This window comes from Drosophila innubila (genome assembly GCF_004354385.1).
Source record: "Drosophila innubila isolate TH190305 chromosome 2R unlocalized genomic scaffold, UK_Dinn_1.0 1_C_2R, whole genome shotgun sequence".
NCBI classification, from domain to species: Eukaryota; Metazoa; Arthropoda; class Insecta; order Diptera; family Drosophilidae; genus Drosophila; species Drosophila innubila.
The window spans coordinates 23640785-23654629 of record NW_022995374.1 but is presented as its reverse complement, the minus strand read 5'-3'; the positions used below and the strand labels follow the sequence as shown (position 1 = coordinate 23654629).

The 13845-nt window shown below is 35.7% G+C and overlaps 1 protein-coding gene across 4 annotated transcripts in view; it reads left to right on the top strand.

Annotated features, from left to right (window-relative positions):
* LOC117784107 (mitogen-activated protein kinase kinase kinase kinase 5) overlaps positions 1 to 13845 on the top strand; it is a 62900-nt gene that overhangs the window by 36344 nt on the left and 12711 nt on the right. For all 4 annotated transcript variants that reach the window (XM_034621732.1, XM_034621731.1, XM_034621734.1 and 1 more), the window contains exons 3-5: positions 4917 to 5337; positions 11133 to 11231; positions 11299 to 11597. In XM_034621732.1, the coding sequence (XP_034477623.1) occupies positions 4917 to 5337; positions 11133 to 11231; positions 11299 to 11597 (819 nt within the window). The remainder of the gene's footprint in view (positions 1 to 4916; positions 5338 to 11132; positions 11232 to 11298; positions 11598 to 13845) is intronic.

Genomic DNA, 13845 nt, shown 5'->3' with positions numbered 1-13845 from the left:
ATTCACAGGGTATAATTAAGAATGAAGAAGGGGGGGGGGGATAGTTTCAATGTTTTGAGTTTTTTGTTTTGTTTTTTTCCTGCACAAATTGAACTCATCGATTTGCTGTGCTGTCGATTTTGATTGATTGCCCATTTTTGTTTTACGCTTTGTTTTGTTTTTCTTTTGCCGCCTCTGCAAGTGACAAATTTGATAAATTTTCAGTACTCTCTGTCTCCCAGTCTTTATGTCATGTCAATTGTAAAAAAAGACAAAAATATGTTATCAAACCAGCACAAGAAAATTGCCGACATCGTCTTTGTTTTATGGTGTTCGTCTTGGCAATGACCCAGACCCTATCCAATTACTGCCACTTGAGCGTAACCACCGGGCTCTGCCCCAAGCATCGAGCTCTGCGGCGCAAGGTTTGCAATACCGTAGAATTAAAAAAAAAATAATACAAATTTTTTTTTATTTTTTTTTTTTATTATCTTTTTGGAAACTCTGGAAAATTCTGCACTCATCGAGAGTGTAATATGAATTTTAAGTTTCGAGTACTCATTTAATTGCTCTACCTAGTGGTGGCCTTCGATTTCATCAATTGCCACTTGATCTGGCCTATTTTCCTGCAGCTTTTCCATTTTCCGTGACTCACAGGTTAAGTACTCGTATTAATTTCACTGGGAAAGTACGAGTATTATATGTAAATGTCAAGGCTTATATAATTAAATTCTTAAATAATAATATGAATGCTGTTTGAATACTTTCCGTTGGCAATTTACAATTTTTTAAGAATTTCGTTTCGTTTCGTGCTTAAACTGGTTTTTTAAACGAAATCAACTGGAATGCTCTAGCTATATTTTATAGAAATACAGACAAACTTGCATGCATTTATGCAATTACAGTGAACGCTCGCTTATTATAATTTGAGGGAAAATTCTATGGTTGCTGTAGAGACAATGAAATGAAATTTGAAAGATGTGCTGAACAAGCGCAAGCAATCCTTTTAAATGTCCAAATATTTTGTGTAACATATAATAAAATTAAAAATGTATTGAGTTAAATTTAATAAATTTTTTAATCAAATCAAAAAGAAAATAAATACGCTTCAAATGAATTTCTTTATTGCTTTAACTAAGTTTAAATTAAAATCTAAAATATATTTATGACAGTCAATTTTTGTGACTCCAAAAATATATATTCGAGGAAAATGACATTTTGACATTTTAACAAACACTGAAATTTTGTTTGGATGTTTTTAAAAGCAATTCAATGAAAAACTTCCAGAGTTTGTAGAAAACACCTAATAACATCGTTAGCTGCACATATCAGAATGTCCTGCAATCGAATTACACTTGCATGTTTGGGTTCCTTTATATTAATTAATTACCTGAACTCAATGTGGAGGTCTGGTTTTTAGTGCAGTCACACATGCGGGTTAATACAATTGTTCTTATGATGCAATTAGCAAACAATGACAGCCAGCAGCAGCAACAACAACAACGACAACAAGCAATTAAACAGTGTGTTTATTGCGCAAAATCCATTACGAAAAATATTGAAAGCCGAGGCAGCTTAAATGCGTCAGTCAAGAGGATTGAACGGCAACCCTTTTGTTTTTGAGGTCAACCATGGTATATTGTCTGTATATATATATAAAATAAAATATATAGCATTTATGTGTGTGTGTATGTGGCACATACACTGTATTTCTCAGGTTGTTGTTGTTGTTAATGTTGTTGCTTATTCATGCATATGCATATGTCGGAAATTGTAACGATTATACGCCGGACACGCACAGGAAACGCCGTAGCCCATCACCTTTACTACACCCCCTTCTTTGCTCCGCTTTGCTGTTCCACCTTTTGCCCTAACCATCTTACATCGTTCAAAACGCTTGTTGAGCTGATTATGCTTATTAGTGTTCATTTCAGCCAGGATCAGCACATGGTCCGTAAGAGAAAATTGTATGTAGTCTACTTAATAGCGCCGATTGCGAATACTCGATTGTATTCGCTATACATTAAACGAGTGCTCGTAATTACGAGTACAAACATCATTTGTGCTAATAGCTTTTGAATTTATTGTGTAATTTTTAATCCTTCTGACTATGCGTTTATTGTTGTTTTAATGCATTTTAAATTAAAACAAATATAAGACAGACTCTCTCTATATCTCTTTTACTATCACTCTCTTTATCTCAGTGTCTGTCTCTCACAGAGCAAAACGACTGCTCGAAATTGAACCCAACAAAAAGGTCATTAAAAGTTTTGCCATGATTTTTGTAGTTGCAAAAATAGAAAACTTCAAAAGCAAGTTTTGCGGCATGAAGACTGAGTGATTGTGGGAGTGAGTGCAGAAGTGAATGCCAGAGTGAGTGTATGAGTGATTGGGTGTGGCATGAGAAATATATGCTGCGCTTATTTGCATCTTGCCTTTGATGCTGGCACAGCTCATTATAAATTTGTTGATGCTGCATATCTCAGGCTTTGGTTATATGGAAGGATGTCAGGATAGCAGGATGTGCTGCGCTCGTTTCCTGCCAGCTTCTGCTGCTGTTATCCTGCTGTTGCCTTGGCCATATCAGCAGCTTTTTATGCTTACAGCAGCAGCAGCGCAAGAGCAGCAGCATCTTTGCCATTTCATTTTTGCCCGGTTTACGAGCAAGCGAGCAAGGGCGAAACTTGTCTAAAAATCACGCATAATTTATTTACCATAAGCAAGATGATGAACAAGTAAAGCCGACAACGGGCGGCCACGTCTCTGATGTCCTTGGACATACAGACAGACATGACTGTCTCTGGTTAAAGTTGCTGCCTGTCAGCGTTACACTTTGCACATGTGCCGAGCAATATTACGTATACGCAACGTTTGCCTGCATTGCTTTAGGGATTGTTGTCCAATTTATGAAGGATGCTGTTGCTGCTACTGAAACATTCCAATATATATGAAAAATGCATGCAACGTGCAAAAATTGAAAAACAACATTGAACAACAAACAACAGCATGAACCGAAGAATGAGTACAGCAATAAAATCCGCTTTATCTTCATTAAGGCAAGCAAAGATATCATTGCTTCTCACACATGCACACACACACACACACACACAGATACAGATACAGATATAGAAACAGGCAACAAGCCAAACAACGAGGAGAGACAGCGCCGAGAGCAGTCTAGGACCAGTACGGTGCTCCTGTTACCACATTGAATAATAAATGCAACGAAAATAAAAATAAAGAAAGGGAAAAAGAAAAACTCGGCAGTCAGAGAGAACTCGCTCGAGCCAGAGGCAGAAAATATAAAGTACAGGGATGTTTGGATAAATGGTAGAATCATGTACATACACGTTCACCAACTACCTGAAGGATAAACAGTGGATACATGAACGCCATGAGAACGTGAATTGTTTTTTAGCGGTGCATACAAGTCTTGTTCCAGTTTCAATTGCAGTTCCAGGAAGAGGTGTAACTTGCTTAACTTAACTTACTTTAGCTGTTTGACTAACGTGTGGTCAGATGTAGAGAGAAAGCGGCAGAGAAGAGAAGAGAGATAAAGAGACAGTCAGTTGGACAGTCAGTTGGACAGTTTGGTCAGCTGTCATACCACGAAATGAACGCCTCATCAGAGTTGCAAATGAATACGGCCATGAGGTGGATACAGCAACTATATATGTTACACACACATGTGTGCACACACTCAGAAACGAATATGTCCTCATTTACTGCTAAAAGTCATTGAGAAAGTGCAAAAGGTTAAACCCATTTAAGCGGCAATTGAACGCAATTAGCGTTGTCGCAACCACAGCCAACGAAACACGGTTAAATCGACATAGCTATTTGTAAACTGTTACTAACATTTCTAACATTTAAATAACATTTATTAATCTATGAGTTATTTATTTAAATTAAATTTGTATTCAAATTTTCATTTGGAAAATATGCTAAATTTTATATATAAATAAATAAACAAAATAAGTATATAATTAGAGGTATGGATAAAGCTATTTATAATTTATTTTGTAGTATTCTGAAATTGTAAAAAAATTAATTCTATAGCATTAATCATATTAATTATATTCTATAAAATTAATAATATACATATAGATTTTAAATATTTATAGTATTATTAATTTAAAATAATGTTGATGACCACAGTTCATTTAGCAAATCAAATACTATATCATATAAAAATTATTTTTTGCATTAAAAGAATACAGTAGCTCTCGGAAGTAATAGCAATTTGTTGTGAAGCTGACATTCTCAGAAGATTAATAATGTTGTCATAAAAATTATTTTAAGTCAATTGCAATTAATTTTCAAATTTAAAAATTTCTATAATTCGTTTTATAGAAGTCCTTCTGAGCAAATTTCCCTTGAAATTTATTATATCAGGCTTTAACTTAAACGCATTGCAATGAAAATAGTTTTTATGAAAGAAAAATTCAATTTGGCCTAAGTGGTTATTACTGAGAAAACACTGAGTGATAGTATAAATTTATTGATCGATATTCATATACCAATTTAATGGCAATGAAGGTTGATGCTCTGTGTGAGCAGCATATTAATATACTCAGCAGGTGCTCACAGCTCTTTAGATGTTGATGTTGTATCTACGCACTGCCTTTTATGGCATGCATAGGGGGGCGTGGCAAGTGATTGCATTTTTATAGGCGAGCGCACAAAACAATTTATTGAAAACGAAAAAAAATATTTGCATGAATGCAGCTGAACAACGGGGAAAGGTGGTAAAGCGCATATTTCAGAGTGTGTGTAAATATAGTAGTCTGTGTGTGTGTGTGATGATCAGGGTAACAGTATTTGGAATGCGGGAATCTTTATGTACCGATGAACACCGATTGATTGGCGATTGGAAAAGCTTTCTTTTGCAGAATTTCAATTAATATTAAATCTATTCATTTCATTTGTTCTTACAGGCGAAACGCATACAGAGCAATGAGTTGGCCGCCATCAAAGTCATCAAATTGGAGCCCTCCGATGACATTGGGATCATCCAGCAGGAGATCTTTATGATGCGCGACTGTCGACATCCCAACATCATTGCCTACTACGGCTCCTATCTGCGACGGGATAAGTTATGGATCTGCATGGAGTTCTGTGGCGGTGGCAGTCTACAGGATATCTACCAGGTGACTGGACCCCTCACCGAAGTCCAAATCGCGTACATGTGCCGCGAGACACTTAAAGGATTGGAATATCTGCACCAGATGGGCAAAATGCATCGTGATATCAAGGGTGCCAACATTCTACTCACCGAATATGGCGACGTTAAACTGGCTGACTTTGGAGTCTCCGCACAGATAACGGCAACCATAAATAAGCGCAAGAGTTTCATAGGTGAGTGTGAGAAAAATTCAAGAGTCGTGATAAATATTAAATATTTTTATTAAAATGTATCTAATATGAATATCGTACGCTAAGTGTAGAGATTGATAATTTTACCAATTATATTTAATGAAGGGAACTTCTAGACTTTCGATCATATTCTCTGCTATTATTAAAAATAAAAATCACACTTATTTCAAAGCTTAACTCCTATTCTTTTCCAACGTTAAATAAACAAAAGAGGTCATTAAACAGATATATTTTAAGGTAGTTCTTGTATATATTGTAATTCTATGATATAGTCATGGCTATCAGTCAGACCTAAATTATATATTGAAGTAGATTATCTGCCAAAAACTACTAATGTTATTCAAGTTATTTAACATACTCGCATGTAGCTAATTGAGAAATTCTTTTATAAAGGAAGCCAGCAAATATTTCATATGTGTTATGCTGCGTATGCGTGATGTAGGAACTGTAGAGCTAGAGCTGCAGTCAATTAGTTAGAGTTGTTATGGAATTGTTTTATTTATTTATAAATTTTAATTGAATTTATGGAGTTGGTACAACAGTTCCCAGGACGATGACTGATGCCCTGTTGCTGTGCACGATTCGTATATCTGTTGAAAATTCGCACATATTGAGTTGAAACAAATTTGCAAACATATTGCCCCCTGTCCCTTCCCCCTTTTGCAACTTCCCTTCGGCTGCAACAACTGTGTTCTCGTTGCGGTATTTTGCCACTGGCTTTATGCAAATTTAATAGAGCCATTTTTACGATTAGACGAAAAAGATAGAAAAACTGTGATAGAGAGAGGGAGAGAGAGAAGGGAATGTGTTTGCTGAATATACAAGTAGCATTTTGGTAGTTTGGCCAAATTTAACTGGCATAAAAAACCACAAATCTTAGTCACAGGCAAGCTGTAAAAAGGATACACGAAGGAGAGACACTGAAACCAAACTGCAGACAACTTGAACAACCAAATGACAGACAGTTTTCATCAAGTTGGCATAAGTGTTTATCGTGCTGTGTGTGCTGGCATATTGTGTATGCAGAAACATATAAAATATAGAAAAGAGAAAGATATAGAGATGTAATAGAGAGAGAGAGAGAGAGAGGCTGGCACAGTGTGGAGTGCTAAGAAAACGGTTTCATAGTATTGACAGGATTCTGACAGTAACCACAATTGCTTTTCACGCTTTTAAGCACACACACACACACAACAGCTGTCAGTAATAACGGACATAACACTCAGAGGTAATGCGAGAGAGAGAGAGAGAGAGAGAGAGGTAGTCAGAGAGAATGAGAAGCACAATGAAAGAAAAGTAAACTCAATAACAGCAAAGCAAAATATAATAAATAGGAATAATACAAATAATAATACGTTTTATAAAAAATAATAAAATGCCATTAAGATACGCCAACCACTCGAGAGACCGACAGTGAAGTAGCAGGGAGAGTTAAAGGAATTTTAAACAATTCAATTTGAAAGAAAATATCAAATGCAGACAATGTTACAACTCGAAATGGCAAAGCAGGGAATTGCAATAAAAGCAACCAAAGCGTCGACAGAACTGCGACAAAGACGAGAACGAAAAACTAAGATGAAAAGATAAGGGAGAAAGAGAACTACAATTCAGTTGGGTCAGGTAGACGTTTTGGCAGACTTAGTATGGATTTTGGCCATTGTATGGCAACCGCTGTGCAGCTGTCGAGCTCCCGTTGAGTTGCCGTCAAGCACAAAGGAAAATATAATTTTCCTCGTTTTTATTTGTATGTTTTAAATGTCCTCCGTTTGTGTGCGACTTTTTTCACGACTAATAGATTTCTGCTGCGATGCGTTGAGCAGCTTTGCGAAAGCTTTTAACTGCTTAAAGCAGCGTCCAACAACTGGACATGAACATTTGTGTTCGTCGCGTCTTTAAAATGCTTCTGCCAAGCACGCTAAGCTGCAGTCAATGACACAAACAACGTGTCGTATACGCAATTTAAATGTAAATATCCAACTTATCAGTCCAGACACCCCGCACAGCAAATTGTTGGCATCGAGACAGACAGACAGCACAGGAAAAGTGGGTAAGTGGGAAAGCGGTACGTTATTCGTCAGCCATTTTGCAATTTTCATGACAACATGCAATCTCATGACACGCAGACCCTCAAATACAACGAGTATATATGTACTTATATACTCACTATGTGTAAGGAGAAGAAAGAGAGAGTCATTTGCATGAATTTTCATACCCTGTAGTCAGCAAATGACTCAAAAGGCTATAATAAAGCTGTATAATCTGGTCAAAGGAAAGGGTTCTCCTATATGCCTATAAAGTGAGTACTTATGTAACCGAAACTGGAATCATAAAATAGTCATTATAATGAGTAGCGCAATGTTTTTTTTACCGAGTTGAAATACGCAAAGCACAAAAGACCTTTAATGTCATTTATTTTACCCTTACATAAATGACTGTTATTACTTTCTACAAAACTACGCAACAGACAGTTGAAAGCATCACTTGACTAGCATTCAGGTTATTAAATTGTGTCTAATTTATCTTGCTTACTAGAAATATATATTTTTTGACATCATACAAATAATTTATTTATTTGGAAAATCTACAGAAATATAAATATAACTTTAAGGTAATAGAATTATATAGTACTTTCGGACGTTTATTTTTTTAGTTGATACTGTCATGAATATATAAAAAAAAAAAAAAAGGAAAGAAACAAAAAACATAAATCAAACTTTTGCCGTGAACAATCGATTTCAGAATTAATTCTCCTGTCTTATTCTTAGCCTCAAAAGCTCTAATAAATGCTTATGAATAAAAGTAATTTATTTGAAATTCACGTACTTGCTATTTGATAACACTCTACTCATCTATTGTTGTTTTTCTGCCAAAGGTGACAAGAATGCAGAAGACGTTTATATAAAACGTTTTAAATCTTGACCATAAATCAGCCCACAGCTTTGAGCCGAACAATTAATTTAAGCCTTGAAATTCCCAGCGAGAGTGCAGTTAATGAAAACTTTTGAGCTTTGTTCGCTTAATCAGCAGTCAAGACTGGGCGTTAATTAAATTATGACATCAAACACGCCCCTGCCCCCTCGTTTTAACTCCCATTTGTCTTAAGCCTATTAAAGTGCTTCCTCCTTCCCGTTAAGTCCAACGACAATAAAGTGGGGTGACATTTGAGCTGTGATTGACATAAAAAAGCGGTATGAAAATGATTTGTTTTTTTTACGATTACCAACACTGAGAATGTGATTTATGAGAAGCCTTGACCTGGCTAAGGATGAAGCTAACAGGCTTTTAGTTCCTTCAAATCGAAATGTGTTTGCAGTCGTCATAAAAATCAAAGTGCTTTGGCATAAATTTTTAGCTTTTACAGCATTTTCTGCTCTTTATTTTTATCCCCTTTTTTGGTTTTCATTTTTATTGTTTTTGCAATTGCAAATTGCAATTGTTGCTAATTGTGCGAGCAATTTAATATTTGCTGCTTCCAACGTTGGCCATTAATAATCTTTGAACTTGGGTGCAAAGTTCATTGCGCTCGATTGCCTTTTGTTGCCCGCAACTTTGCCACATGCCACTTGCCACTTTGTTGCACTTTATGACATTTTTTGAGAGCTCAACTTTCTTTTTTGTGGCAACAATTAGCGAGTTCTTGCCACACATTTCAATTGTGCGCCCAGCGATGACGCTGCAAAGGAAAGACACAAAACCTTCCACCGACGAACAGTGGTTCAACTGGCCATTTTAGGCGTGTTACATACTTTCCATATAATATACCCATTTACTTAGTTTTTAAGTACCGTTTATAAAAATCATAATAAGTATTACTTGTAAATTTTTATAAAAAAAATTTAAAATAAAAATTGAATTCAAATGCCATTTTATTTGAAAAATAATAATTATTTTTTATTTTTATTATTTAAATTAATTGTAATAATTAAAAATGATTTTTAAAATAAAAGTTAAATACAAAAGCTTTTCATTTTTTAGAATTTAGCGTACAAAAATATATGTTTATTTTTCGCCACTGTTTTTGGACGATTTGTGGGGTTTAATTTTTCAAGCTCATCATTATTATTTCAGGTCCCTGCTGTTTAAAAAGCGTCAATAAATAAATAGTTTGGCGACACGAAATATTCCAATTTTTAATGTTTATTTGTAAGTTAAAATAGGTTTTAAGAAACATTAAATTTGTTTAGCACAAAGTAGATTTTAAAATAACGATTGAATATTTTTGAGCAAAGTGATTAATTAATTCGAGCTTATATGATCTATTGGTACCACTGTGCCACCGTAAGGACAACATAAGTGTAACTGTGAACGACGACCTATGACAGTGACTGTAAGGTATGTGGGTTGGGTGTATGTGGCATGTGGTATATGTGGGTGTGTGTGTGTGTGGTGTTTATGTCTGCAGTTGTCAAACAATGTGACGTCGCTTACTGTTATCATCTCGAGTGCTTCTTCAATGCGACATTGTTGTTGTCGCAGCTGCTGTGACAAATGTGGTGATAAGCACACAAACGTTGTCTGTCTGTCTGTCTGCCTGGCTGTCTGTCTGTTCTCCCTGTCTATTGCTGTGTCTGCATATGAAACCACAAACAAGACAAATAAAACACACACACATTGTCAATACAAGCCAGAAGGGTTGGCGACAGCTGCCTGCGTTTCATTATTAAATAAAAAAAATACGAAAGGATGCTTACGTTTGTGTTTAGTATCATTAAAAAGTCAGCGACAACAAACGACGCGTCGTTCAACGTCATCGTTGCCACCTTGCAACAAGCATCCACAACCATGACTTGGCAACAGCTACAAATGTGGTTGACTGTGTCCGTCTGTCTGTCTGTCTGTCTCTCTGTTGGCTGTGAGAGTCTTAACTGCCCATTGACATCAGGTTAAGGAGCAGTTTAGCAAAACATTCTGGCTGTAAGTCCTATGAGGCAACATTGTATACACTTTTTAAAAGCGTTGATAAAATGAAATGTATATTTTGAAGATTTATTATAGTTATTATCTATCAGAGGTGTGTATTTATCGCATTTATATTTAGAATTTGTATCATAGTTATTAACTATGAGAGGTTGCAAAAATTGTAAACAATTGAGAAAAGGATTCCAAAGTGAATTTGTTGTTTGCATACACAGATTTTTCGATTGAAAAATAATCTTCCCTATGCCAAGTGCAACTGGCAGCGTCTGATTGCGTTTAGGGTATTCGCAGGTCTCATTCACATTGGCATTCACACTGTTGACACGTGGCAATTAATAAAACGACACTTGAGTCAGGCTGATGCCAGTTTATGTTCGCGTCTCTCACTTATTAATTAAATTGTGTGCCAACTGTGGCAGCTATCAACGCGTCACCTTTTACATTCAACGTTTAACGTTGCATATTGAATATGGAATTCCAAAACGTTGAAAATTGTACGAAATTTAATTGAATTTTTGTCCTAATTCAATTATAAATACATTTAAAAGCGGGAACACGCACACACACGCATACACAAACGACATCAACATGGCGTATGCGTAATTCACAGTGTCAGGCCATAAATCGGTTGGATTGCATAATTCAGCAAATTGTTTACTGCATAATTAGCACATATCGCGCCAATAAAGTTAATTCAATTAAAATTAAAGCAGCCAAAAAGGCAACATGAATAAATGACGAACAATTGAAGGGGAAAATGCAATGAAAACTCGCATAAAGGGATAATTAGCATACGAATCGATAATAATGCAATCTCTGATCTCTTTCTCTCTCTTTCTCTCTGTTTCTCTCATTGTCAGGCACTCCCTATTGGATGGCTCCCGAGGTGGCCGCTGTGGAGCGAAAGGGCGGCTACAATCAACTTTGTGATATTTGGGCCTGCGGCATAACAGCAATTGGTAAGTAATCAATGCAAGTTAATCTCGAAATGATGACTGTATTAAACCTTTATCGTTTCAATAATAGAACTGGCTGAATTGCAACCGCCAATGTTCGATTTGCATCCAATGCGCGCCCTGTTCCTGATGTCAAAGAGTGGCTTCAAGCCGCCCACACTGAGCAATAAGGACAAATGGAGTCCAACGTTTCACAATTTCATCAAGACCGCACTGACAAAGAATCCAAAGAAACGGCCAACCGCCGAGCGACTGTTGCAGCATCCTTTTGTCCAGTGCGAGATGCCACAGCGTGTGGCAAAGGAGCTGCTCCTGAAGTACCAGAGTCCCAATCAGCAATTCTATTATTGTCTCGATGGCGACGAGGAGGTGAGGACAATGCTCCCTTTCCCTTTTACCGTCCCGTCCCTTTTCCGTCCACTTCAAACTGTGGCAAGGCCAACGACTTTGTTGCAAAGCCACTTGCCACCTTTTATGTAATTTATTTGCGCTTTTAGTGTTGCCTCGTTGCCTCTAGAGTCTAGACCAGAGCCAGAAACGGAGCCACGTTCTTACTTACTTCGAGTTTGCTTTGTGTGGCGTACAAAATTGAAGATTTAGTGGGCCATTAGACACCTTGGGAGTTTAATATAATGGTGGCTATCCAAAGCTAATGCCTGCCACGTTAATGATATGCCAACTTGCAACTCTTGCCACTGCTGTCTGAAAAATTGGGGAAAGTTTTGATACTTAATTGATAAACAATAGAGTATAATTCCAATTCTAAGAGATGAACTTATAGTTTTGTGCAGATGGACAAAACATATAATACATAAACTTAAATTTAGTAAAAAGACAAACAAAATAAATTTAAAATGAATGAGAAAAAATCGCTAGGTAAACATAAAAAACTCTTTTGGTTCTTGAAATAATAACATTTTTGGCTGTGTGTTGATAAAATATAATTAATTATGCATAACAACCGTTGAGTCAAGCCCAAATAAAATATAAAATATTTCATATAACTTTGATTTGTGGACATAAACTGCGATTTTGTTTGTTATAATTTATTTTTTTATATTTATTTGACAGCTGAATGATATATTGCTTTTATCCTAAATTGTGCGACAGATTTTAAAAGAATTTCTTTAAGCTAGAAAAATACGATTTATCTTTAAAAACATTCAAAGATTTTTGGCATATGCTTAATAAATATTCTGTATTCTAGAATTAAAATTTGAAATATGTGCGCTTTGTAATATACTTGCTTTTTATTTAATCTAAAAAAAAATTCAAACTAGAAACTATTTTATTATTAACTTTTAAATGAAAATTGTAGCTAGTTTATGCTAACTTATATACCCAGTAATTTGGGAGGTCAAAACTTAATGCCACAGTCTAGACATGTAAATTCCGAACTCACAAACGCAAATTTAAGGGAAGAGACACATTTTTGATACGCTTTTGTAAGATTTTGTGTGCCGCATGTCAACTCATAAATCTTCAATTTGTTTGGATGTTTTGAGGCAAAACTTTTCACTGCCTGTCACGAACCAAGAGAGGTGAATGGATGGTAGGGCCAAGAGGGGAAGGAGGAGTGTCAGACTTGCACATACAGTGGGTAGCAAAAGTGAGTACAAGCTCACTATCTTTGTCTTTCGTCATCCACAATAACAAAACACTAAAAGCAAGCCTAAAATAGTTATTTTCAAAGAGTTTAAAATAAAAAACCAAAAGAACTCGCATGTACTCACTTTTGCACTTTTCGTGAAAACTGAAGAGATCAAATAATTAAAATTATTTTGACATAGAAAAGAAATTTCTGTTTTTCTTAATTTATAAACTTTGGTACATTCTCTACCATATTCTCAAATATGTATTTTGGAATTTGATTCCACTCCACTTGTACACGGCGGACGGCAGTTCGCGCTAGTGACGAAAGCAGGGTGCAAAAGGCGACTAGCAATATATACAGCTAACTTGGAAAATTTTCTATGACTGTCCGATCAGATCAAGTTATATACCGATCAAAAGGTTTAGTCCTAACTAAAATGGCATACCAAAACTTTCTCTAATTCACCTGGGTCATTAAATGATTGCAGCTAATGGGGCTGTTGGGGCCTTTTTTTAAAAATTCTAATTAAAAATACGCGCCGATTGATACCTCGATCACCCAAATCCGATAACTGGTCAAAAGATAAATAAATTGGCACATTTTAGTGGACTTCTCAAAATGAAATGAAAAGTCAGTTTGTTTGTTTGTCTGTTTTTCCGTTTGCATCAACGCGCTAAAGAAGCGAAAATCTAGAAATGTTTGTTCTACGACTTATTGAAAAAACCGCTAGTTTAGCGGTAAAACGCTAAATCCCGCTAAAATTTATAACTCAACAGTTTTCAAACCATAGAAGCTACAGATATGTCCTATATATCATTGGAAAGGTGTGTTAGAGTGCTTTAAGGCACCTTTACCTTTGAACTTTTTATCTTAAGTACTCAGGTAACATTTTATAGGTGAAATAAGGTTTTTTAGCTTACATTTTGCTCACAGTGCACAATGCCAATTTTCGCTTTTTATTTTATTAATTTATATTTTTAATTAAAATTTTTAGATTAAACTGAATTTTGTTCGTCACAAATT